At 39.7% G+C, this 27,619-nt stretch overlaps 1 protein-coding gene and 1 long non-coding RNA gene across 4 annotated transcripts in view; one reads left to right on the top strand and one right to left on the bottom strand.

Moving 5' to 3' along the window:
- Positions 1-2,346: 2,346 nt before the first annotated feature.
- Positions 2,347-27,619, bottom strand: part of MYOM1 (myomesin 1) — a 141,319-nt gene continuing 116,046 nt past the window's right edge. Inside the window, exons 25-37 of the mRNA XM_037018322.2 lie at positions 22,529-22,665; positions 20,510-20,654; positions 19,706-19,765; positions 19,325-19,392; positions 17,497-17,610; positions 16,708-16,795; positions 15,649-15,687; positions 15,453-15,558; positions 12,022-12,185; positions 10,863-10,899; positions 10,613-10,635; positions 8,363-8,418; positions 2,347-3,157 (exon numbers count right to left, since the gene is read on the bottom strand). Coding sequence (XP_036874217.2) covers positions 2,864-3,157; positions 8,363-8,418; positions 10,613-10,635; positions 10,863-10,899; positions 12,022-12,185; positions 15,453-15,558; positions 15,649-15,687; positions 16,708-16,795; positions 17,497-17,610; positions 19,325-19,392; positions 19,706-19,765; positions 20,510-20,654; positions 22,529-22,665 — 1,331 coding nt within the window. The 3' untranslated portion in view covers positions 2,347-2,863. The remainder of the gene's footprint in view (positions 3,158-8,362; positions 8,419-10,612; positions 10,636-10,862; positions 10,900-12,021; positions 12,186-15,452; positions 15,559-15,648; positions 15,688-16,707; positions 16,796-17,496; positions 17,611-19,324; positions 19,393-19,705; positions 19,766-20,509; positions 20,655-22,528; positions 22,666-27,619) is intronic.
- Positions 7,693-27,613, top strand: LOC118972386 (uncharacterized). Of its 3 annotated transcripts, none has more exons than XR_012121163.1 (4): positions 7,693-8,455; positions 9,391-9,459; positions 9,784-9,887; positions 26,952-27,613. It is a non-coding gene; the product is annotated as an uncharacterized lncRNA (long non-coding RNA). The 3 variants fall into 3 exon arrangements; XR_012121164.1 differs by lacking the exon at positions 26,952-27,613 and having other exon boundaries at positions 7,695-7,985; positions 8,103-8,455; positions 9,784-10,604; XR_005061331.2 differs by lacking the exon at positions 26,952-27,613 and having other exon boundaries at positions 7,698-8,455; positions 9,784-10,604.

The raw sequence follows: 27,619 nt of genomic DNA, 5'->3' as shown, positions 1-27,619 counted from the left end.
GAGCTTACATAGACGTCCCCTGTAGTTCAGTTTTACGTGTTTCTCTGAGGCCCCAGACATTGGTCGTCTTTATGGGAACTCTTGGCTCAGGATTCCTGCACCATGTGGTGCGGTAAATTTGGATCCCACAAGCATGCAGCACTGGTCTGAGGAATCCATTAGCTCTGTGTTTCTACCTGGAACAAGCAGATGGCAAGCTTCATTTAGTTTTTCCATGTCAGTTGGTGATATTTCCTCAATTTCTCTTTTTTTGACTAAGTTACCCTCTGCCCTTCGTGCAGAGGTCTCTGTACAGCTCCCCATCTTGAACAATCTGAGTGCACATGTCTCATTCTGACAGTGGTATTAAAATTCCAGTCCCAGACCCTGGGGCTGTATTTAAGTAAAATTAGCATTTTTACATTATATAGTCTGTGCACATTCGATTTTTAGGTACTTGTAATGTTTTAGATGACTTACCCTAATAATATCAGCTTTATGATTTTAACTTAAAGTGTTTAACAATGATTTTATGTTAAAGTCTTACTAAGTTTATATCAATATAAAAACATTTGAAAGAACTAAAAATTTTCCATATTTATATACTTAGTTTTATAGATAGTTACTAACTAAGGTTTTGGAAAGTTTTTGTTAAGTCAGATAATAGGAGTACTTAAAATGGAAAGCAAATGTATTAATTTATTAATACAGTTTAAGAAGTTAAAAGGAATTTAGTTATACTATTAAATCACCCTTAACATAAATTTTTGCATTGCCTATGTTTTTTAATAGATAAGTAAGATTTTAAAGGTAAACTTCAAGGATTTTGAAAGATCTAGATTTTTTAAATTTATTACTTTAATATATTGGTTATTGAGTTTATATAACTAAATTCTGAAGTCTTTTCTGTGCTCTGCCATGATCCTCTGCATACCCATAGGTCACAGATTCATGAATTCTTGTGAGTTAGAACGACTTTCAACATCGTTAAATTGATAGATCTATAGTTTCAGTTCTATTTTCCCTGTAGGAACAGCAGCATTTTACCTAAGTCATTAAATCATGATGTGTCATTACAATGGCTGAAATAATTCTTATAACCATTTTATTGAAGTCCCAGCTTATAGAGCTATGAATAGGAAACCTATTTCCCTCCCTTACTGATACCTTTTTCCATCAAGTATCTCTCTGCTGGATGGATCTCAGTGATGCACACTTTGCTTTTATATTTCACACAACTTCAAGATTTGGAACACACTATTTTAAAACTGTGTTTTCATTGGATTCAAAATTCTTCTTGTTTTCTCCTTGGTCTGGGCTTCAGTGGCATGGAACGAGGGGATGGGATAGCAGGTTCTGCTTGCACACCCCTCCCTCCCTTATCCCAACACTGGGACTCGGCAGTGGGGGTTCCGTGAATAGGTGTAGCGGCCTCTCACTGCAGCCCCTTGGCATGTGGATCTACATGTCCCTCACCCCTTCTCATCCTTGGTGCCCTGCTGGTGTCCCCTTCCCTCTGCGTCCCCTTGTCCAGAGGGAGCCCTGCTGCTAAGGCCTGCCGCCCCTCGGCCCTTCGGAAGCTCACTGACTTGCCGTGCCTGTTAGTGAGAGCACAGCCCAGAGTTCCCCGTCACAGCGGCAGCACGGGGCACTGGCTGGACAAGGGAACCAGGAACAGTCAGGTGAGAGGCAGTTTCCAGTCCCGAACTGTGCAAAGGAGGGGATGGGTAGGTGTCCATCCAGTCTGCATATGGGACTCTGTCACCCGATCCCTGATCCTTGGCAGAAGGAAGTTAGGGGAATCCTTCTTTCATCATTACTATTTTCCTGCAGTGTTGTGAGTGAGTGTGTGTGTGTGCGTGTTGTGGGGGTGATGAGGGGGGTGTCGGCTGGTGGGTAAGGCTGGAGGAAGGACTAAATTTCCTAAGCAGAATGCTGCGTGCGTGTCAGCAGGCCCTGCATGGAGGGGCAGGCCCCAAAGCTGGCAGTTCTCTGAGCCTAGATGAGGGATCCTTTTTTCTTAGCTGTGGGCCTTTCATTACCAATTCTGTCACTAACACCCCACACCGTATTATTATCCATAACTGACACATTCCATTCCATTATTTTGGAATAATGGAATTCATCTTAGTGGTGGAATCGACTTGACAGCACAGCGAGTTAGCAGTGACAGTGACATCAAGTCACACCTCTCAAGCTCTCCCGACCTCGGACTGCATACCTCATCATGCTGTGAAGGCGCTGCCTTATCCAGAGGAATACAAATCAGAAGATGAGCGACAAGAAAGGCAGAGAGAGAGATGCAGCGGAGGGCACCGAACTGGGCAGCCAAACATTCAGGAAGAGAGAGACACTGGCGGGAAGAGGAGAGGTGTGAGGACTGTTTATTAATGCCAAGGAGGCCCCAAATCACAGGCTGCCAACAGACGCACATCACTATGGTAACAACACACAGAATATACTGCTTCGCTTAACACCTTGTCTCCATCTGCACCAGGTGCTGAAGAATGACTGCAACCCACGAGATTACTGGTAAGGGTCTAGCCAAGCCCAAACTGCTCCAGCACATCCATCTGCTCTCTGACCATCATTCAACATCCCTGTAACTTTATTCTGGTCTTTTCCTTAAAACTGTTTCCTAATATTTGTGCTACCAGTGTTATTTTCTTAACACATAATTCGTAGATAAAGAAAAACTATTAAAATGTTGTTAGTTGGTGCTTTTCTATATGAATAAAAGATTTCACAGTATTTCCCCATGCCAACACAAAAATAGGGAGTGGAAAGCACGAAGATGTCCCTGCACTTCCCCCAAACCAGATGCACACAGGTGCCCGAGGCAGCTCAGTGTGGCTCCTCTCACACGCCCTCCCAGTGACCCTGGTCACTTGGACTTCTTGGTGCCTGGCTGTGCCTTCTCAGAGGTCATTCTCGCCTCTTCCTCCGGTATGAACACACTGATAGTGAAGTCGCTTATCTCTGAGCCGTACTTGTTCTTCACAACCAGCCCGTATTTGCCGGAGTCGAAGGTGCTCACGCCGCTGATGCTCAAGTAGGCAGTCTTGCCGGACTCGAACTTGAGACTGCAGTGGCTATCTGAAGCCAGGGGCTTCTCATTCTTCAGCCATGAGACCTCTGGAGTTGGGTCGCCCCACACGATGCAAGTGAGATTAAGTGCCTGCAAAACAGGTTTTATGAGAAGGAAGGAGATTCGTCAGATGTAATAATCCAAGAATGGTCTGGTGGTCCAGTATGACCCATGTAGAACAAATATAGCCCTTCCAACCAGGGCTTAAGGTGGTCATGTGTAATGTGCCTGTGTGAGGGAGTTTGAAACCAAACCTGAGTAGGTGTCTCTAGGGTGTCAGCTCCCTGGATCAGGAACGCCTACCATCCAATCACACAGAGGAGCGTGGTTCCCATTCCCATCTCCACTGCCACTTTCGTAAACACACAGATGCCTTCTGTTCTAAGGTGCCATTCTGACTCTGTCTCAGTAGAGGGATTTCCTTATTGCCATAATCACCACCTGCTGACTTGTGCACTTCATCTGCCTCACAGAGCTCAGCAGCAAAATCCTAACAGCTGTTTCAGATAATGTGACTAATTTTCAAATCCCATCTTCTCCATTTTCTTTCTCCCAAGTACCATCCAATCTGCTGCAGTTGCAAAGGTACTCTATCAAAATGTACTCCTATTTCCTAATATTTTATTATATTACCTTCTGTGCTAAAATCCTCTTATTTTAAAAGATCAATGTTTAGGCCTATAGTTTTACTTTACTTTACTTTTTGGCTGAGAAATTATTTAGATAGTTGTAAATTCAGTGCAAAAAATAATAGAGTGATCCTGTGTACTGTTTCCTCCAACAGTAACATTTTACAAAGCTGTAGGATAATACTACAATGAGGGCATTGACACCAATACCAGCCATTCTTATGTAGATTTCCCCAGGTTTACTTGTACTCATTTGTGTTCAGTTCTGTTCAGTTCTATCACCTGTCTAGTTTCATGTATCCCCCAACTCAGTCAAGATACAGAATGTTTCCATGACCACAAGAATCTCCTGTGTTTCCCTTTATAACTGTCCCCCACCCCACACCAACCTAATTCCTAACTCCTGCTGATTTGTTTTCCATTTCTATAACTTTGTAATTTCCCAAACATTATACAAATAGCATCACACAGTATGTAACCTTTTGGGATTGCTGTTTTCACTCAGCATAATTCCTTGTAGATTCATCCAAGTTATTGCAGGGATCACTAGTTTGTCCTTTTTTATTGCTGAGTAGTGTGCCATGGTACCTATATACCTCTGAAGGTCATCTGTGCTGTTTCCAGTTTTGGGCTATTATACATGAGGCTGCTATGAACATGTGTGTACAGGTTTTTATGTGAACATACATTTTTATTTTTGCCCAGGAGTGCAACTGCTGAGTCATATCATAAATACGTTTCATCTTTTAAGAAACTGCCAAACTGTTCACTGCTGAATTTTATCAAACATTTAGAGAAGACCTAATACCCATTCTCCTAGAAGTTTTCCAAAAAGTAGAAGAGGAGGGAATACTTCCAAACTCATTCTATGAGGCCAGCATCACTCTAATACCAAAACCAGGCAAAGACACCACAAAAAAAGAAAATTACAGACCAATATCCCTAATAAACATACATGCAAAAATACTCAACAAAATATTAGCAAACTGAATTCAAAAATACATCAAAAGGATTATCCATCATGACCAAGGGGGATTTATTCCAGGGAAACAAGGAGAACATAATATTCATAAATCAATCAATATCATATACCACATTAACAAAGAGAAGGATAAAAACCATATGCTTTCATCTCAATAGATGCTGAAAAAGCATTCAACAGAATTCAACACCCATTCATGATAAAAACTCTCAAGAAAATGGGTCTAGAGGGTAAGTACCTCAAAAAAATAAAGGCCATATATGACAACAGTGAAAGCTGAAAGCTTTTCCTCTAAGATCAGGAACAAGACAAGGATACCTATTTTCCCCACTTTTATACAACATAATTTTGGACGTCCTAGCTGTGGCAATCAGACAACACAAAGAAATGAAAGGCACCCATATTAATAAGGAAGAAGTTAAACTGTCACTGTTTGCAGATGACATGATGTTGTACATAAAAAACCCTAAAGAATCCACCCTAGAACTATTAGGACTAATAACTGAATTCAGCAAAGTTGCAGAATTCAAAATTAATACACAGAAATCTGTTGCATTCCTATATACTAGCAATGAACTAGCAGAAAGAGAAATCAGGAAAACAACTCCATTTACAATTGCATCAAAAAGAATGGAATACCTAGGAATAAGCCTAACCAAAGAACTGAAAGACCTATACCCTGAAAACTACAAGACACTCATGAAAGAAATTAAAGAAATAAATGGAAAGCTATCCTGTGCTCATGGATAGGAAGAATTAATAATATCTTCAGATTCAAAGCAATCTCTATCAAAAATACCAATGGCATTCTGCAATGAACTAGAACAAATAGTTCTAAAATTCATAGGGAACCACAAAAGACCATGAATAGCCAAAGAAATTCTGAGAAGGAAGAATAAAGCTGGGAGGATTATGTTCTCCAACTTCAATCTCTACTACAAAGCTACAGTAATCAAGACAGTTTGGTACTGGCACAAGAACAGACCCATAGACCAATGGAACAGACTAGAGAGCCCAGATATAAACCCACACATATATGGCCAATTAATATATGATAAAGGAGCTATGGATATACAATGGGGAAAAGACAGCCTCTTCAACAACTGGTGTTGGCAAAACTGGACAGTTACAAGTAAGAGAATGAAACCGGATTACCATCTAACTCCATTCACAAAAGTAAACTTGAAATGGATCAAAGACCTGAATGTAAGTCATGAAACCATAAAACTCTTAGTAGAAAACATGGCAAAAATCTCTTGAATATAACATTAGTTTTTCCTGAACACATCTCCTCTGGCAAGGGAAACAAAAGCAAAAATGAACAGATGGGACTACATTAAACTAAAAATGTCCTTCTTTACAGCAAAGGACACCATCAGCAGAACAAAAAGGCATCCTACAGTATGGGAGAATATATTCATAAATGACATATCTGACAAGGGGTTAATATCCAAAATATATAAAGAGCTCACACACCTTGACACCCAAAAAGCAAATAACCCAATTAAAAAATGTGTGGAGGATATGACCAGACACTTCTTCAAAGAAGAAATTCAGATGGCCAATAGGCACATGAAAAGATGCTCCACATCACTAATTATCAGATGTTCATTGCAGAACTGTTTACAATAGCCAAGATATGGAAGTAACCTAAGTTTCCATCAATAGATGAATGGATAAAGAAGATGTGGTACATATACACAATGGAATACTATTCAGCCATAAGAAGAAAACAAATCCTATCATTTGCAACAACATGGATGGAGATAGAGGGTATTATGCTCTGTGAAATAGCCAGGCGGTGAAAGACAAATACCAGATGACTTCACTCATTTGTGGAGTACAACAACAAAGGAAAACTGAAGCAACAAAACAGCAGCAGACTCACAGACTCCAAAAAGAGACTAGCGGCTACCAAAGGGAAGGGTTTGGGAGGGTGGGTGAGGGAGGGAGGGAGAAGGACATTAAGAGGCATTATGACTAACACACATAATGTAGGGGGGATAAGGGGAAGGCAGTATAGCACAGAGAAGACAAGTAGTGAGTGACTCTATAACATCTTACTGCATTGATGGACAGTGACTGCAATGGTGTGTGTGGGGGTAACTTGATAACATGGGTGAATGTAGTAACCACAATGTTGCTCATGTGAAACCTTCTTAAGATTGTATATCTATGATACCTTAATAAAAAAAATTTCAAACTGTTATCCTGAGTGGCTGTACAATTTTGATTTACACTTCCACCAGCAGTGTACATGTGATGCTGTTTCTCTGCATTCTCGCCAGCATTTATCACTACTTTTTATTTCAGCAACTCTGACAGGTGTGTTATGATATTTCATTGTGGTTTTAATTTGCATTTTCCTGATGTCCGATGTTGAATTTACTTCACATTTTTAATTCCATTCTTGCATAATTTTTCTTACTGAAATCCAGAAATTATGAAGAAAAGAACTAGGGCCCACTTTATATAGGAAAAGGGATATCCTTCTAAATATTCCTCTGAAGGGTCTTACATGATCACTTGTTACCTCTTTTTATAAGAGTACCACTTAAAATAGGGTAGGTTAAGAAATCTGTTTTCTTTCCATGATTAGTTTGCATTTCTTACAAATAATTCTACAAACACATTTCAGCAAGAAAAATGCAAATCAAACTATTGCCATTAAACTTATCCAAGTGGACCAGGTATATATGGTTTTTGGAAGCTGTGATTACTTGGATGTTACAACTTCTGACAAAACCCAAGAATACTCCCAAATACCTTAAGTGTTATGGAAAACTGTTATCCATATTTTAGATTTGAGTTATAGATCACACAGCACTTCATATACATACTCTTTCTTAATGCTCACTATGACTCAGAGAGTTGAATATTCTGAGCCTCATTAGATGAGGCAAATGGAAAACAGGGTTTAAAAACAAAACAACCCTGCAGTGGTTGAGCTTAAAGTCAACAGTGTTCCTATTTTGTGCCCACAAAGCAGCACAGCTGGATGAGACCCGCCTCTCACTAAAGCCTTCACACACATCTCATTTGACCACTGAATGTCTTTGTTGCCCTTTTGAGGTGGAAAAGGTTTCATTCCACTGTTAGCACCCCTACCCCCCTGACCCGTATTAAATTTGTTTTAATGAAACATATGGATGAAGAAAGTGAATTCAGATTAGAAATCATGTTCATTGCTTTGCAGAGAGATTGTGATGGAGCCAGGAAATACCGGTTTAAAATCAAACGGAAAGAAAGAAGATTTCAACTAAAACAGCTTATAGGAACTTATGGAGCAGCCTGCTTCCTTTCAAAGGTGAGGTATTTAATAGGACAGCCCATTTTCCTTTAGATGTTGGACGTTGCTTCTTTCTTCAATTACATTCATCATATTGTTATGATTGGACATTTTCTACCTGTCATGAGTTTACAGGGTACTTCTGGAAAGAGACTAAGCAGTCTGCATGTGCCCACATCAGACAAACTTATATCCTGATGCCTGGCCCATGGAACACTAACTGGAGATAGGACTGCATTTTGAAACTTTTGTCTGGCTATTCTGAAGTCAAACGTCAGCAGCCAGGGCATAAGATGAAGACGGTAGGAGTTATCTTAAAAGAAGGAACAGAATCTGGGGCACTGGAACCCATTCCTGTTGTGGAAGTGATGGGGACAGAAGTGCTCCATGCTTACCTTGCCCTCCTGGATGGTGACCACATCAGGGAGACCGCCGACCACGCGGGCACGATCTGCAAGCACAGGCATTTCTGGTTAATCACTGAGATGGTAAGCATCAGCGATCACTCAGAAAACCACTCTAGGGAATTAATTTTCCAATTTAGTTTCCTTCTCCTTACAATCATTTTATACCTGTTTATAATATGCAAAATAAGAGGATCCAGTGATTATAAATGTTAATCCTCCTTCGCATCTTGTGCATGTGGGTGCCTCTATGTGTACCTAAATTATCAGCTTGACATCACTTTGTTGTACAAAGATCTGCCCTATAATCTCCATAGCTATTTTCAGCTCTGGCCGCTCTGCAGCTCAGTGGGGCTCAGCGGGAGGAGGAGGAGCAGATTACTCTGGACAGCCTCCAAGCCAAGCCTGGCTTCTTTCACAGGCCTGAAAGGTTGCATAATCAGAGGCTATCTGCCAGGGAGATCTGGAGGCTGGTGCAGATGTGGGCTTCCTTGAGACCTTCCCTAGAGAGCTGCCCTTTCTTGTCTCCTGGGATTTCCTGGTAGTGCTGTACAGGGTGGCTGTCAATGACTTGCTTGCAGCTGAGGGGATGACACATGGGAAGGAAGCTGAAGTCTGCCCCCAGCCAACATATGTGCTCTGGATGTGACCTGCTCAGGCCTGGGGAAGGAGGCCTTTCTGTGATTCATGTAAGGCACACTCTCTGGCCCTAAAAGAGTGGCCACCACCCTCTCAATTTGAGGCCCACTTCAATAAATATGTGATTCTAGTTCACTATTTCTACAATTCCCTCCTCCACTGTCAAACTAAAGCTTTGAAGGGGTCTTGACTGCACTCTCCTGCCTATTCCATTGACCTTACACACTAGTAAGCCCAAGTACCCATCTGGCTCCCTGCACTATTTGCCATGTGCTAACAGGCAAGTCACTTCACTGTGTAGACCTCAGTCTACTAATCTGTAGAATGGGGAGAGGGTTGTCTTACACCCAGGAATGTGAATTTTCCACTCTCCTCCACAGTGTCCACAGGATTCCTCTGAGGAGAGGCACTGAGTCAGAGAGCCAGGATCCCTCTCAGCTTCAGTGGAGGTAATTTGGCTTTCACCTATTTTATATTTTGGGTCTGTGTGGAAGATTTTGTTTGAATGAAGTGTTGCACAGCATATGAAAGTTTAAAAACATGGACCTAGAAGAGCTTAAGGTCTCTTCCAGCTCTGAAGTGCTTTGATTCAGAGATCTCAGGAAAGAGCTCATTAACTGGGGGGAGTGGCAGGCTTCTTGCCCACCAGAGTTCAAGAATGGGAGTGTCCATAAACTGCTATGGACACTGACTTTGCCTGTGTGTACAGCAGCCAGGGGGACATATTCAGTACCACCCAGGAATGCTCTCTGTTCGTTCTGACCTCTCCCCAGCTGGCATCTACCCTATTTGCCACTCGCGGCAGCCTGGCAAACCCAGAGCATGAGCAGGAGAGGGGAAGAGCTGAAAGAAGGGAGGAAGGCAGTGCAAGTCAAAGGTGAGCCTGTCACCCTGATGACCTGGAGCCATGGACTGTCGGTATCACCACTCACTCCTCCTCATCCCTTCCATTCCAGCCCAGGACCCACTCTACAGTTTTAACCCTTAACAATTTTCAAGTTCTGCTACACCAAGAAAGAACCTGAATTATTATAATTTAATCTGTGACTTCTGGGAGCCTATCTGTGAGTTCTTCCAGAAAGCTCTGTGTGTAGCAAACAGTTGGCAAATTAGTGTTGAGTACATTTCTGGGTACATAGTTAACAGGTTGGTGTTTATTCACTCAGACTGTGAAATAAAGGCCTTTTTTATCCTACAGGAGCTCTCAGGAAAATGTAAGAGTGCTTGGGGGACCAGTTACAGCAATTTACCCAAGCCAAATTTACAAAGTTTCTTATTGCTTCTTTTCTTTAATGTACATGAATTTTTCTGACACACTGTGGCCGATGCCAGTGATTAACAACCTGCTGTGTGATTTGCAGCTCAGAGATTTCTCAGGACATCTGGGTGGTTAGCTCAAGAACCGGGCAACTTTCTTACAGTGTAACCTGAGACTTTCTTCTTGGAGAGATTCGTACTCAAGAGACAAAATGAAAACATATGTAGAACACCTAAGATTTTTAAAAAAGGCTTTCACTCTCCTCCGTCTGTAGTCATGGTAGAAGAATGAAAGTCATACTTTGAAAATTACACCAGGAGTAAAGGGAAAGGGAGTTTACTTACTTTTCTCGGCAACAGCAGCTTGTCTGTGGTTGAGACAAACGAACAAACACACAAACAGAGAAGAATTTTGTTTTAGTAGCAACCCTGGACTGCCTGTCATTGCCGCAGAGACATTTTGCTGCTCAGCAAAGCAGTGGGAAGTGCTGTTTTCACTGCATTTACCAAAATGAAAGCCCCTGGGACCCTCGGATGGGGGAGCAGCAGACGGCACTGCAGAGAAAGTAGTGCAGGCGAAGGGCAGGGTACTTACTTTAATCTCTGAAATTCAGCAAAGGCTTCATCATATGCTTTAGGGGAAAAAGGGAGATGTTAGAATTTTCTCACCCAGAACTGACAACACACAGGGGTCAATTAAAACTCACACTCTGAGGTCAGTGTGATCAGTCTAGATGCAACTAAGCTGACCTTGAATAGGACTGTGCCTGAGAGTTCACTCTATGACCTGATGGACTTAACAAAACAAGCAAGTACTTTGGGAGAAAAGGTGAAATATTGGATTTTAGAAGATCTGAATTCAGTGAGGGACTTTCCATGAAAACAAAAGGCAAAGATTAGCTTTGCCAAAGACAAAGTGGGGATAAAGGTGGGTTTCAAATCAAGAGTGGTTGTCTGATAAGCATCCTGAGCCTCACAGAAGCTTCCCTCTTAGTAACTGGTCCCACACATCCCAGCCGCCTGGCTGGACAGTGAGGTGTTACCACTATGTGGTCTGGCCCCTGCTTTGTCTTAAAGAGCTTGGCGTCACTGCAGTCGCAGTGGGTTGTGCGGGAGAGACAGAAAAGGCAGAAACCTTTTGTCCAATATCCCTCATTAGCTTTTTCTCTTCCCTAATCTCTCCAGAGTCCCCCACCCTCATTCTCTCTGCAGATGACCTAGAAATCTACAGCCATAAGGATCCAATTTTTCCAACTTCCTTCTGTTCTCAATATTTACCTTTGCTTATTCACACTTACTTCCCTCTGGTTTCTGAAGAAGCATTCCTGCCCCTTTCCAAAGCCAGCACTTTCACCCCTGCCTTGAACTCACACCTTCCATTCTGCAGAACTTTGCTACATTGGCTAGTCTCCTTCACTCACACCTTCAGTTCTTCCAACTTAACCGGTTTTTTGGACTTAACAAACATGCTCACATTTCAATTACCATAAAACTATTCTTTTTCAGTGTTTGTTCTTGCTCAAGTGATTGTAAATCAATCTGCCCTTCTTTGTAGAAATCTTCAAAGAGTTGTGCTTCACCCCGTATTTATTGTCTCCACTTTACTTCACAAACTATGGTTGAATTTAAACTGCTTTATTAAAATCTCCAATCATCTTTCAATAGTCTGATGTACGGACCTCTGATGACCCTTCATTCTTTCTAAAACGCCCTCTCCTCCATAGTGAGTTCTAATCTGAAGAATATGCATTTACCTTGTCCAGAAAGATCCACTGTCTTCTGGTGTCCTGTTTTGCCATCAAAGAGCTCCATTACATATTTTCCTTTGTCATTTGGGGTGGGCTCATTGATTTGCAGCCATATCTGCTCCCCGGTGACTGCACTCTTAACTCTGTCTGTGTATTTAACAGGAGTCCCACTGTTCATGTCAAAGGAAACATCCTTATTGTTTGTTTTCATCCAGAGCTGATCGTTACTTTGTTTCTTATCAAAGGTCTTACCAGAAAGTTTCACAGGCTTCTGAATAACATGGGGTCCACATATGTTCTACTACAGAGAAATTATGGACCTTGAATCACAGACCTTGGATTCCAAAGCCCAGGGTCGGGGTGGGGTAGGGATCTGACAGTTTGCACATGTCACTCCCAGTAGTGGTCAGGGGGCCAGGGCAGATTGCAACACCTGTACTTCTTGGTGGTATTAATCATCTTTGCTTTTCCTTGGGTTTTGTTGTAGGACTAAGGGAATCTTAAAGTAAAAAGGTCAAACTACATATTACTGCATATTTCATGCCGATAGCGTATGGCTATAAATTGGATTTTACAAGCTAGTTAAAAACAGACTTAAAGAGATCATCTGTGGCTGACATCTATTGACATATGGGGTTACAAAGGTATTTAAAACATATGTAAATATGCACTTGGTAGTAAGGCCAAGAGTAAATGATAAGTAGAGTCGTTGCCAAAATAAATGAGGCACCTTCTCTATCCCTGGATCTGAGCTTCTCTCTATTCTATAGTAGGTCATAAGCAGACCCACGCATTGTGTTCTTTACCAGAGAATAAAAGCAAAGAGAACTCTTTGTTTTGTGATCTGATAGGCTAGAAATGCTACTATTATACACAAAGTAAGAGAAACGTAGAGGTATATGTACTCTTGATGAGGTTAAATGGAACTTTATGAAGATTTTGTAAACATGTGGGGAAATTTTTTTAAAAAGGCAGTACACGACACTACATTATTATAGTAACAATTATGCACAGAGAAAAGACTGGAAGGAAGTACCCCAAGATATTCATACTATGGCTAGGGAAACTATGGATTATATAGAAACTATAAACTCTTTCTAATTTGTAACATGATCTTAAAAAATATTTTCTAAAGCAAGCATGTATTATGCTTGTAATAAACAAAATGAACTTTAAAAAACATAGCAAAATGAAAATCTCCACCATAAAAAGTTTTAGCTTTCAAATAAATGCAAAACAAAAATCTCCACCAAGAAAAGTTTTAGCTTTCAAATATATATTCAGCATTTTTCATATATACTACATTCTTTAATGGATATTTAAAAAATTTAAATGCCATAAAACGTAGAATAAAAGAACCCATCTGTACCCATAGACTTTAGCCTAAACAGTGTATGTGTCTCTCGGAGACTTAGAAAGATACACAGCTCTATGCTTTGCCATAAGAAACCTATTTGAATTCTTTAGTTTCTGGCTAACATGAATTATAGTATCTTAAGTTTGTAAAGTACTTCATGGTTTATAAAGTGCCATTAATTCCATTCTCTTACTGTGTTGATCAGTGTTATGAAATAGAGCAGGTATTTCTGCTCCTATTTTATGTGAAAGAAACCTGAGATTCAGAGAACTAAATGACTTGCCTAGGATCCAAAGGAAGATAGGAGCAAAGTTATGACTAAAATCCATTTCAAGGTTTTTCCTATTATAGTACATACTTACATAAAGACAGTGAAGAGGATCAATCCTTGATTCCTGAATCTTTCACAGTCATACAGATACACAAGGACTCATTTCGCTGACTAGGCCAATAATGTGGGTTTATGAATTGCTAGGCTAATAGCAGTTTCCTCAAAACTCAGTGTTCTAATTTTTTGAACATATAATTGTTTTGGAGATGATACAAAACTTTTTGATGGATGATTCAACTAATTTATCTTTTTATTCTTCAGACTGATATACTAGAATGTCCTAGATGTCACAGAGGAATTTCCTAGAATTTTCTCTTTTAATTTATAATTACTTCCCAAAAATGTCCTTTGAAAGAAATAGAACAAAGGAATGAAACCTCAAACGCTCAAACTGAAATTTCACTTGTTCTCTGTCTTTTTTTTTTAGAACTCAGGAAATTAATAATAACAATAGTAATAAAACACTGTTCCACATGATAGTAAGTCATTTTAAAGAAAACAAAAATGAATGTTTTGTGGGATCCAGTTCTGGTTAAATGTTCAGTATAGACTTGAACACAGGTAGAGTGTTAGAAGCCAGGGATAGTGCCATGAGGAGGGGCGCTCTGGAGCCAGATTGCCTTGGCGCACGCAGCCCTCCACCCACCACTTAGCTGTGTGACCTTAGGCAAGTTATCTCCCCTGGCCTGAGCTTCCTTGTCACTAAAGTGAGAAGTACCCACCTCACAGAGTTGTAGATGGTAAATGAAGTCACACATCTAAAGGGCTTGGAGCAGTGCCCAGCACACTGTAAATGCCTACTGAAGGGAAGGCATAAGCATTGTAGCCTGCTTCCTCCCTGCAATGCGACAGTGACCTACTGCTCAGTGGGGCTCCTGAGGACTTGTGGAATGAGTGTCCGCTGCATTCTAAGGGTAACTGCATGTGGCTATGTCCCATCAGATTTCTATGTCAGGCTGCTATTCTCTTTCAGCTCAGGAAATTTCAAGGAAGCACAGAAGTTAAGGACCCTGTCAAAAGTATAAATGGGAGAACTGATTTGACTTAAAAACCTATTTCAGTGCTTGGAATCCCAGAGGTGAACTTGAGTGGAATCCCTCTGAAACTTCACAGTGGAGGCCTGGGATTAGAACAGAACTTCTGCAGCAATCCAGTTTAGTACATATTCCCAGAGTCACCATAGGACCTCCAAAGCCTCCCAAGGGTGGACAGGAAACATGGAATGCCCATTGCAGCTAGCAACGCTGACAAACTCGTGCACTCCCCTGCACGGGCCTCTGTGGGGAACAGCCTCCGTTCATCTAACAGGATATTTGGTGCCCCTTGGTGCGCACTGCTGGGATTTTGCTCCAGACCATAGCCTGGGTTTGTTGTGTGTAGAAAGACAGGATAAAAATCTGGCTCTGGATGCCTGGAAATACAGAGCTCAAGCATGACCCCCTGGAGGGAGAGGCTACATTAGAGAGATGTCTCTGAGTTATGATACTTCCCAGATCACAAAGACAGATGCTCTTAAGCTGTCACTAGCCTCACCATGAATGTTTTGAATGTTTTGAGGAAAAGTGCTAGCCTCACACCAAGAGAATGGCCTGGGAGCTCACCAGCATTAGACCTGAGAAGTAAGGAGACTCCTTACCAGAAAGGAACACAGGGTGGTTACTGGTTTTCCCCCAACTTGTTCCCTGGTCCCCACCCCTCCCCCAATAGAGAAAGCTTTTCCACACAGCAATTAAATTACCATTTACTTACTTGTGGGACCAGTTAACTTTCAGATCCTCTAGGTAGTAAGTAACAAAAGAGTACAGCCGGATACCCTCAGCTGTGCTCTTGATTTTCAGGTCTGTAGCAGACAAAGCTGAAAGAAGAAAACAGTATATTTCATGCAACTGTAAACCCATCCAGGAAAATAATGAAGCACTGTTGTGATGAGAACATCTTAACTTACCTATCATTTTACATACTTCGCTCATCAGTTCTTTAAAGGCTGTGGACAGAGATTCACAGATAAAGCTTTAGCATAAAAATGTTCAATGTAAGGGCAAATCTCAAACTGTTAGTCAGCAGGTGCTCTCAAAAAAACTCTGTTTGGTGAAGTGCATTCATTGCAAGGTGAATTTGCTGACTAAGTGATAATATGTGCTCCTTGAGAGAATGACTCAATTTTTATAGAGTTGTAAAAGATCCCTGCTCTCAACTGGTATTCCTTCCCTCTCATTCTTTGTAACTGTCACCATATTTGCATTTTGGAGAAAGAGCTAGAGTGAGACTTCCAGGAAGGTTCTTAGCTTTAGTAGTCTCTTCCTAAGTCCCAGGAAGCCTTTGTTTACATTTACATTACAAGAGGTTTTATTATCTGTGTCATCAATACATAATGAATTAAACATCTAGGTTCCCTAATATTTCTCAGCCTATTAATACTTTTTGCCAGTAAACACATTGAGTGTTGCCTCCACTAAGAGTAGGAAGGTGAAATCAAAGTCAGACTTTTGCTGTTGGTTACTAGTATTGTTAAAGGTCTTGTTCAGGAACAAAACTGGAAGATTGGGGGTCACATGTGGGTTTTCCTTATCATGATATATATGTCCTTAGTAGGCTCTGAAAAATAGGCATTGTTTTCCTGCTCCATTAGTAAATGAGAGGCTTCAAGTTTCATATATAAATCTTTCTTGCCCATGTTTTAAGAGTAGACTATTTTGTGACATGCTTTTCATGTTTTTCATCCTGGAATGTTTTTTACAGGGGTTACAACAAAAATGGTGATTTTTATTGCAAACAGACCCCTAGTGGGATATAGACTCAGGATCAGAAGTATAATTCTGATTTCTAGGGACCCTAAAGAGAAGTATTTTTGAATTAAACAGTTCACTCTGCTGGAATTTCAATTAAAACAAAATCTGTGGACCAAAAGTCAGCATGACTTCAATTGTCAGCTTAGCTTCACTCAAAATTCTGGTATCCTGTATCTAGAACACACAAAATGGACCCCAGCAGTTGGTGGACTGACCTTCATCCACAAGTTTCAATCTGCTCTTATCTTTTCCTCTGTCATCTTTCAGGATAACTTCATAAATCCCAGCATCTTTTCTCGAAAACTAAGGGAGGAACAGAATACCATACTGCAATTTATCGTAGCCTCAGAGGATGGTGTTTGCATTTTGAAGGCCCTGTGATTTATAGCACTGCCATCAAGACACACACTGAACAAGCATCTAGGCATGTCAGCAATGAACAGTTCATGGATGAACCTATGTATCATAATTCGACAGGCTAGCAGTCCTGACTATTCACCTTCTAAGGCTATGGTCCCTAAAGTCCTTATCCTTTATTCTGCTTTCATATTAAAAACTAATGATCACATATATTTGAAAGTATGCTCTTTTATATAAAAAGTAGATAAAAATCTCTACTTAAATGAATACTGTGTTTGATTGTCTCTTTTTGTATTCTTTGGGAACAAGTTACCATGAGGCTTAAGGGCCAAGGAAGAAGGATCCAGTTAACTACCCTACCACTCACCCATCTGTGAAAAAAAGTAGCTCAGAAGGGCGAAAGTTTCAGTGTCCAGTCAATATTAATTGGCTATCTGATAAATCTACACATATCACAAGGTGAGGGAATCTTTTGTGTCCCTACAGCTTGCTTTTTGAGTGATGTCAGGGCAGGAATCTTTGGAGAAGTTAGAATTAAGGAATTAAAAATGCCTGCAGCAAAGGAATACAGGATCTAGACTCTGTTTTTTGGAGGAATGAAGTGCAGAAAACTAATTTATATATTCCACATTTATAGTACATACCTCTGTTATAAGCAGGGTACATATGCCATCCTTAAAGTCATGCTTCTCATCCACTGATATCTCCCTCTCATCTTTGTACCACACAATATGAGTCTCCTTCTTAATATTTGCCACCTAGGAGAAAATCCATAATTACACTTCTTGAAATAAGAAAATGCTACTCTTATGGAACTAAACAGTTCTTAATGTAGCATTGGATAGAACAAAAAACACTGAACTTAGAGCTAGAAGATAGATTACTAAAGGAATCAATTGAAAGCTATTTTAATTGATAGAGCTTAGATATAAATTGACACAAACTACTGAACCTAAACCAACAGCATCTCTATTTCGAGCTGTAAAAATTGACCTAAAACCATCTGGTGGACAAAAAAGAAAGAATAGATACATACATACTAACATCCAGAATTAAATAAAAATAAAAATGTGAAAACTGTAGGAAAACAAATCCCAGTACATTATAGCCTATATCACAAAAACAAATGGCTTTATCAAAGGAACATAATGAGTAAGACCCAATATATGTCTAAATGAAGCTTTGCAAATAAATATGTACAGGAAGTATGCTTTAAAAAATGTTTTTAATTGAAAACTTTTCCCCCAGTTTTACTGAAATATAATAGACATATAATATATAAGTTTAAGGAATATAACATAATGGTTTGATATATGTATATATTGTGAAATGATCACCATAGTGAGTTTAGTTAACATCCATCAAGTATGGTTTAATAAATTAGTTGCTTAGCAATTTTGAGGAAATTTATTTAAATCCTGTACCAACATATATTTCATCATAAATTTCAAATGGGCTAAATGACTTCATACATTTAAAGGGATCTTGAGCTTTATCTACAATGTTTGAATTCTCTGCAAACAAGAGTATATTTATGTATTTCTTATGTAATTAAAGTTGTATAAAGAAGTACAGACTTCACACAAGAAAACAATTCCTAACACCCCACTGAATAACTGGACAAGTGTACATATAATTCCCTAAAGAAGAGATACAAGTATTAAACAGATGAAGAAAATATTTAATCTCATTAAAAACAAGGCTATGCAAGTTTTAAAATATTAAAATATTTGTTAATAATTAATATAAAAACCAGCACTGATAACTGTACAGTGAAACCAGAACACATTCTTTATGATCCTGTAAACTAGTTTCCTGACTTACAGAAAGTAACTGTGCTACTAGGTGACATTGCTTCTGAGGTAGATGACCCCTGATTAGAAAGCTGCATCTGAATTGGGAGGGACTCCATAGCTTTGGGCTTCCCTGAGTATACGACTCTTGTAATTTGGGCATGTCCCTTGTGAGGACCCTGGCAGCTCTGCCTAGGGAGTGTTACAAGAGGTACTGGCTCCTTAGAGCATGAGGTATTTGTAAAGCCACGTGTTTCCTGCACCTTCCGGAAGGGGAAGGGAGGAGCTCCTGGCGTGGAGTCCTGCAGGGGAGGAATGCCCGGAGCTGCCTTGCAGGCAAGCTGGGGCTCTTGTCCTATATTCTTTTGAGTATACTAGTTTCAAGTGGGGTCTGTGATGGTATGACTCTGAATGTTTAGCCCCACATACTCTATTAACTATAAGGAATGTGTAAATCGCTACATGTACATAAATAGTAGAATAATGAAACAAAGAGCTTTGGGAGGACAAAGGAAGGTTCATTCTACCTGGACTAAGAAGGGGAAGACCAATGACAACAATAATATTTATCAGTAAGGATGTGTCACTCATCATTTTGGTTCAGATGGAGATGAAGAATTGATCTTCCTTCTATTACATTCTATTTATATCAAACATTTAAAATGTATCTACTTCTTACCTTGCATTTCAATAGTACATTACATTCACCAGTCACTTCCCAGCTCAAATGCTCAGCAAAATGCGGACCTATAAAATTTTAATGACATCAGTAATCACTCTACTAATCACAATGCAATGTCAGAGCTCATTCTTAAATTCTAAGGTGACTATGGTTTGAAGTGAAATTTTAAAAATTCAAGATTTAGTGTTTAAATATTTTAAATGGACACATAGTTAATAATAAATGTTTCCAATTACCTTTTATTTGCCAGAACACTATTATTATTATTATTACTATAACATAAGTAATAATTTTCACTTTAATGTGTTATAGAAATAATCTTGGAATATTTTGTTCAAGAAGTTAAAGCTTTTCTCTTTATTTACTGCCTATTTTTACCTTGTTTCTTGATCCATTCTTGCCGCTGGAATTCAGCTTCTTTCTGGAGCTTTTTATAAACTAAATATTGAAAAACAGGAAGTATAAAATTGAGTTGAGTGGTATAAATATACATGCCAGTCACTGTGCTAAGTGATTTATGTTCATTATTACACTCATAAATCATGGCCACCCTTTTGGTTTTCAGTTTTCCTAGGTGAAGAAATAATAGGCTTAGGAAGAAAGGTTAAGTAACTTGTTCAATGCCACAAAACTAGGAAATAGTGAAATAGTATCGGATATTGCAAATGTAGAGATCTGGCCAGGCTTTCCACTACTTTGTTAAATGCCACGTTTTAAATATTGGTAGTTTCTGTAGTGGTTATGGCGGCTGACATAAGTCTAGTTATAATGTAGGATTAATTGATTTGGCATGCACTGCTTTTGCATATTTTTCTTAATTTAAGTAATTCAAAGTAAATACACATATAAGATAGTATCATAGTTTGTTTCTGAGACACGTATACACTCTTAGTTGCATTGTAATCTCCTTCATTAGAGAATTTTAGTAGTAAGTACTTGTTTATATATGAGATACTTTAAGTGCAGTCTTGCCTATAGGTCACAGATAAATTTGGCATCCTTTTAAGTTAACTTTCATTTCTATGAAATGAAACACTATGGAAAGTATTAGCTGAAAATTGTATTTCAAACACTGGAATCCAATCAAGAAACAATTCCTACCACAACTGCTTCGGAGCCTTGTGTTATTTACACTGAATGGGGCAGCAGAGTCTTTCAGTCAACAACCCACAAAAGTCTTACCATCTCCAATGAGAACAAGAGTAGAATGGCCAGTTGCTCTCCCATCCTGAATCTGGAAAGTATATGTTCCCTCATCCTCATCCTGTAGCTTTTCCATGAACATTTCAATTATACCAGTGTTTCGGTCAATATGCATCTTATATTTCTTCAATGTGAAAAGAAAAAGAGAAGTCAGTAAGGTAGATATTAAGACAATAGCTTGATGAAGTAAACATAAACTCCCAAGAATCATAATTTTAATAACATTTCTTGTTAATGCTTTTTTAGATGAGCAATGTTTCAAAATCTTCTACCCAGGAAAAGGAAATTATTAGGGAGAATATATGACCTTGACCAGAACTGGTGACTAAAATATTTGAAATTTAATTTTTTTAAAGTAAAGCTTTCTTATCCCAAGTCACAAAATGTCAAAAAGGGGTTTTTAGGTCCCCATTCTAAACTCTTTTTTCAGTGTAAAGATAAATCTTAGTCTCTGGGCTTATAAGCATAAATTTCTTAATGGATTTGAATGAAAGAAGTTTTCCTGTAAAATGTCATAGAATGAAGGCTCAGGTCTGTGCAACTCATGCCCCCAAGTTTCCCCTGTGGGAAACCAGCCTACAACCTAAGCTGCATTTTCCCTTAGCTTTCCCCTGCCCTAACTTGTTTCCCTTACCCCTTCTCCTGAGAATACTCCATAGTTCACTTGCAGGAGAAACTCTATTTCATACTCCCCTTCTGGGGAACCTGACCTCAGACAGTCATTTCCATCCAGTGAAAAAGTATGATTAGAACCAATTGCAATGACAATGAACAGCCTTCAAGTTCAAAGTGTGTGTGTGTGTGTGTGTGTGTGTGTGTGTGTGTACATGCAGCAAATGCAAGCATGTGTGAACACATGAAGAGGAGTGTGCCTGCACCCATGTGAGCACGAGGCTTCCCTCAATGGCTGTGGCAGCAGAGAATGATGCAACCGTGTTTTCCTTCCTCTCTCCTGGCCAGATGGCGATCCCAGCAGTTGATGAGAACATTTTGGAAACAGGGAGGAGATGGGCCATAGTGGATCCTTATGTGACTTGTTCTGGCTCTATGCACAGTTACTGTATAAGTGGAAAAGGAATATACTGCACGCTGTTCTGCTATTTATATTACTCATTCTCCCCATCACTAATGAATCCTCAAATGTTTTAAAAACTTATCTTCATGAAAGCAGAACAGATAGATAATAATGGCCACAAACCATGACTCTCCTGTCTTTTTAGTCTCCCATTTATACCCATGACTGGGCAGGTAAGAGGCAAGTTCTTCAGTACCATGGGTACTGGCCCAACCCTGCCTCCACTGATGCCTAGAAAGGATAAATAAAGTGCCAATGTTGTAACTCCAGCTAAAGAAACTATGTTTGTATTAAAAGTAAAGAAAATAGTGGATTTAGATATACACAATCACCTATGTAAATAAGATTTGAATAGACATAGGTACATGGAAATATAGGAAAAGACCCAAAGTATGTACCAATATGCAAATCAAGAAGTTTAAAAATCTTTGATTTGTCTTTTCTGAGTCTTTAAAGCTTTACAATAAGCACGTATTGCATTTTTAACCAGAAAACGAATGAAAGATGTTTTCATTGCATTTTTTTCTGAGCCGTTGGAATGATAGGGGCCATTCCCTCCCTGTGAAGAACCAAGTCCCTCCTGGGATGTCTGATGTGAGTATGTGAGTTCAAGCAGGGTGTTGCCTTCTCGAGAGAGCAGCTCTGACTGCAGGGGCACCACACTTCTTCCTGATTTGCCCAGGACAGTTTTTGGTGTATGACTGTTGTCCTAGAAGAATTATTATCAGCCCCCTCTTTCATTCTCAAAAATGGTTTGGATAATATGATGTAATCAATCTATATTTTCAAGTGAAATGATTTAAACTTCTCCACCCTACACCCAGTGGTTTTCATAACAGCTTATCTGCATTCTTCTCCACATAAGTCTTCTGCAGCATTTTCTACAGTAATATGTTTAAGAATCTCAAAAGTGTAAAACCTACCGGCCCTTCAAAAATTTCCTTGTCATTAAATATGTAGCTGACTTTGGCGTTGCCAGAGAGCTTCTCAGCCTGCATCCAAAACCGGACCTGGCCTTTCTCCAAAATTTCAACTGCCAACTCTGATTTAACTGGGACAGCTATGAAAAATAAGAATAAAAGAGTAATTATATTGATAACCAATTGTAATGACAGATTTTTCTAACGAGTGAAAAACCACTCAATGGAAATGGTGGTAGTACCTTGCTTCTTGCAAAGTCTGGCAGTGAGGGCATTGTGGGGAAAGCATGATAGTGAGGGAAGAAGACCTGGGTTCCAATCCTGTCACTTTGGGCAAGACATCAATCTCTTCTCAGTTATAAAAATGAGGAAGACAAACTCACTCTGAGGGCCCCCCAGCTAACCTCAGTGACTTCTCCTGTGGCTTTGGCTAGGTTTACTAGACAATAACAGAGCATGATGGAACAGTATTTGGACCCAGGAGAGCTGGAGTCTAGTCCGACGTCAGCTACTAACAAAGTGTGACATTAGGGAGGCCACCTCACATACCTGAGTCTCATTTGATTTCTTCATAAATGAATGGAATTGAAGTGAATAGCTAAGATATTTTGCAGCTCCAACATTCTATGATCTTAATTAGTTCAAAATATGTGGAAAAACGTTTTTCTCCAATGATTTAATTCACTGGCTCTTTAAGATGTTTTTTTTAAAAAGAATTAATTTTCATTGTATATACAAGATAAACTGGCTTGTTGTTTAAACCCTATCCATCCCAACAACACTATACACGTCACTGAAGTTCTTAGACGAGGCAACATTCTTCAGAGGCAAATAAGCGAAACACCACGGAGAAGCCATATGAAAATACAGTGTGGCTTGCCTCACAAGGCGAGTGCAGGACCATGTGGTAGTTCTGATTTACACTTGTACCACTTAAGCCATTTGAGCCTGAGCGAAACTTTGAAAGTCAGCTGACATCTCTCAAAAGTAGTTTCTAAATGTACTGTAACTTGAAAATGTTGTCTACAAAAGTGCCTCCAACCAATGGTTCTGCATCACAGGTGAATGCAGGCATACTTTGTGGAAAAGTATGGTTGTTTTTCAAGGCTTAGTAGTCCTTCACTCCCTTTAGGGGAAACCGTCACTCTTTGCTTTCTCTAAACTGTTCTTAAACCTATCTCAAAATTTTAGCATTTGCTACATTTAAATTAATAGGGTCCCAAAGTTGTGCCAAGTGTATACTAATACTTCTTTGTATTTATTCTAAAACTACCCTTTTTAAGCTTTAAGGGATGCCTTTGATTTGCATTACTCCATATTTGCTGTCAAACCCAGTTACAAAGTCCTTCCCATGCAGAACTAAACACAGGCTCAGGCATCACTGACAGAGGGACAGACATGCTTTGATCCACACCATGACCCTGGAGACACTTACTTCTTTCCGTGCCTCATATTCCTCACCTGCTAACATGGACAGGGCTGCCACAAATGGCCATGAGGTAGAGTAAATACAGGACCAGAATACACTGCACACTAATAATGACCAGTACTGAAGGAATTTTAGTTCTCTTCCTCCCCTATTATTACTGATGACAAAATTGAGCCCCAGGAAAGGTTAGTAACACATCTAGGCAGCAGAGCTGAGACTAGAGTTATTCCCTCTTTTCTGCGTTCTTCTTGGTCCCAGCTGTCCACTCAGAAGAATACTAGTGGTTTTCTTGTGTGAACAAGTCTGAGTAAAGCAGATCACGGACAGATCCCAGGGTGCTGAGAGCAGGCTAAGCCTTCTCCCCTGTAGTACAGGACACTCCTGCTTGCTAAAAGTAATCTCAAGGGAAGTGGAGAGTAGAATCTCTTCTAGAAAAGTCTGGAGACCTCATTCTGGGGAAATCTACTACATGAATGATGTGGTTACCTAAGAGGCGGAGGTGGTGGAGGGGGATGGGCATGCCCTCTGGAACTTCCAGCTCCCTTAATGTTCACTGTCCTCTCTCAATAATAGGAACATTGTCTGGGGAATGCTGGCCACCGGAATTGCCACAGAGGGTGTGGTGGCAAATAGCAGGTGCACACACAGAAACAGCCCATATCCTGGTTAGAATCACACCACCTGGGCTTAATCCCAGGTACCAGTTGTATACATCCACTCTAGTTACGTAACCTCTCTGGGCCTCACATTCTTCACCTCTAAAATTAAATCACCACAATACAGACCCTTTTAAAGTCACTGTGGAGTTTAAATGATACATCCCAGCTAAGCATCCTATAAATAGCCTGGCATATAATAACTGCTCTATAAATTTGGCTATTAATATTTTGATATCTTTCCTCCTCCAGTTGTTCTAGCAACACTGTACAACTACCAATTGTAAAATATAATATACTGACACCTAAGAGGACATAAAATAGACATAATTTATGTGTATGTCTGTGTGTATCCTGACACATAGAATATGCATATGCAGGTGGGATAGTGACCAATGTCTACAAATGAGGAGACATTATGCAGGATATTGACAATACTCACCATTCCCCCAAAAATATTTGGAATTTTGATTAAAAAATATATTCACATAAGCTGCAGTTGATACTGCAATATAGTATCAACACTGAAGACACAGAATAGGTTATTTCCTACTTTTAGATTTATATATTTTTATTTTTTCCTTCTTCTCAGTCTTAAATTTCCTTAGGCTCTTTTCTCTGGCAGCTGATTTACTCCAGCAAAATATCTGTTATTTGTAGGTTTAAGGCATATGTTTAGTGGTTTTCAAAATATTTTTGAAATAGGAACTTAAAATAGGAGAATTTACTGTGCCAAGGGATCAAAGGAGCACCATAGTCTTTATTACATTCTGAAGAAACAAGACCATTTAAAACCATACAAAAATCTCAAGAAAATGACTTAATTATGTATAAACATTTATGAAGAGGAAATGGATATGAACTGAGAAATTAAGATGCTGCTTTGACCTTATCATCAAAGTATCATCTCTGAAACTAATCATGCAGTGACGAGGCGATCTAATAGCAGCAGGGGAAAGAAAGGTACCAGAGCTTTAATATTTAAAATGCTGCTTCAGTGGGCTAAGGCAAACTCTCTTGGTTAGGAGATCTGGCACTTGTATGTCAGAGCTTTTAACACATTCTCAGGTTTTCTCTCTGTGCCTTCCAGGTCTCTAATAAAAGGGTACCTGAGTTTGCTGCTACCCTCTCTCCTAGAACCAATAATTGGAGTGATTATGTTAATGCAAAATAAAATATCTCAGCAAATATGGCAGTGACATCAGGCAGTTGATATCTCCAAGCCCATATAATCGCTAAACTTCAGGGAGGCATGGGTTCCTCCAACTCAGAAGTAGCTCCCCACTTTCTCTCATCTTCAACGTCTAAGCTGAATGTAAATGTTGTTTAGACTAGCTATTGCCCAGACATTTCGTCAGCGGTTATGATCTAACTAGATTAGTGGATGCTGCTCTTTCTCTCCATTTCCACCAATGTTCAAGAGCAGCCAGGGAGAACACTGATGAGATCTGCCTGTCTATCTATGGGGGCTCTGGCTGTGTTCAGCACAGTGAGCCTCTCCTGGCCTCCCTAACTCACAGCCATGGGAACATGATGGGAGAACATCCTATGCAATTTGCAGGTGGTTCTTCTGCAAGAGGGTTTTTTCTAGTGTCACTGTTCTGTTTCAATTTATATTTTTCCTTAAGAGTTCAAGGATCAACAGATGCCATATTGATGATCTCTCCCAGCATCTCTATATGGTAGGTGCTATGAACTATTCCAATAGCCATTTCTAGAAAAGAAATTCAGGTGCAGGGAAACTGAAGGGAGTGGCCTAGGTTCATAGAGTGGGTCAAAAGTGTGGAACAAAGAGTGTCCAGACCAAACCTCTGCCTTACGAACAATTAAAAAAAAAAAAAACTTTTAAGGCACCATTGCTTTTCTAATTTCATGGTAAATAAGCACAGAGACAAGAAATGATGCTCTCCTAGAATTCAGAAAGTCTGCATCCTACATTCACACCCCAGAAAGCACTGCACTGTTGCTGCTTTGATGAGCAAAGCAGTTCTGAGAACATTATAGCTGAGGCCAAGAGTTCCCAGTACTCAACCTCGTGGTCAAACAGGCATTCCTCAGGGATGGAGAAGAAGTTAGGCGATCGGTTCCAGAGCAGTGTTCGTTTTTTAATCACAGCCTCTGTTGAGAATCTCAGGAAAACTACAGACCCTCTCCCTAAAAAAATGTATATATATAAACATATGTAGTTTTATCTACAGTCTGGGCTCAGCGTACAGTTTCCTGGGTTCTTGAAACTCCTGTACTAGTGAAGGAGTTGTATTTTAGGGACTAAGGGATAAAAAAAATCTGTTTTGAAAGAATGAGTGTATGCTATCACTTTCTCTGTTTTCTCAAATTCTAGGGTATAACTTTCTGGATAACCTACTACTTTAGCCAATAGGTACCAATGGCAAGAGATCTTATCAGGTCAGTCGAATTTTCCAAGTGTCATTTCAGACTTCTTTCTCTTCTTTTAGGTGTCAAGTGTAAAATTTAATCTTTTATGTGGAAAGTGCTTTATTGAAGGGTCTATAACAGTCTAGAGAGATTCTTTTTCTGACCAAGGCAACTTTACGTTATTTTCCAGGAGTTTAAAATGGTAGGTAATGCCTTTAGATTGTCTTTATTGGAGGTACAATTCTTCTAAGTGCTAACGCTAAATTGCTTAGGAAGATATTAGTATGCTTAAAAGACATATGAATTGATGTGTCCAGAAGCTGTATGTGTGTGTGTGCGTTTCCCAAATACGTAGGCAAAAATTAAGAACTTAATTACTCAGCTGTTACACCTAAGTAACCTGACACTTCTCCGTAATGGAGTTTGGGGTATGGTTTCTATGTTAGTATTCCTTGTACCTCTTGAGAACAATGGCAAAGGTGAAAGCATCACTTCTAGAAAGTGCAACTCTTGCTACCAGTATATGTTCCATGATATGTTCTCAAGAACCCCTTCTCATAATCCTGTTGAGTTGTCATCTGACCTATTCCAGAAGTCGCCACCTAGTAGGACTGCTAACTCTGTGAATGTACT

Source organism: Manis javanica, chromosome 9 (assembly GCF_040802235.1).
Source record: "Manis javanica isolate MJ-LG chromosome 9, MJ_LKY, whole genome shotgun sequence".
NCBI lineage: Eukaryota > Metazoa > Chordata > Mammalia > Pholidota > Manidae > Manis > Manis javanica.
This window is presented reverse-complemented; position numbering and strand designations above follow the sequence as displayed.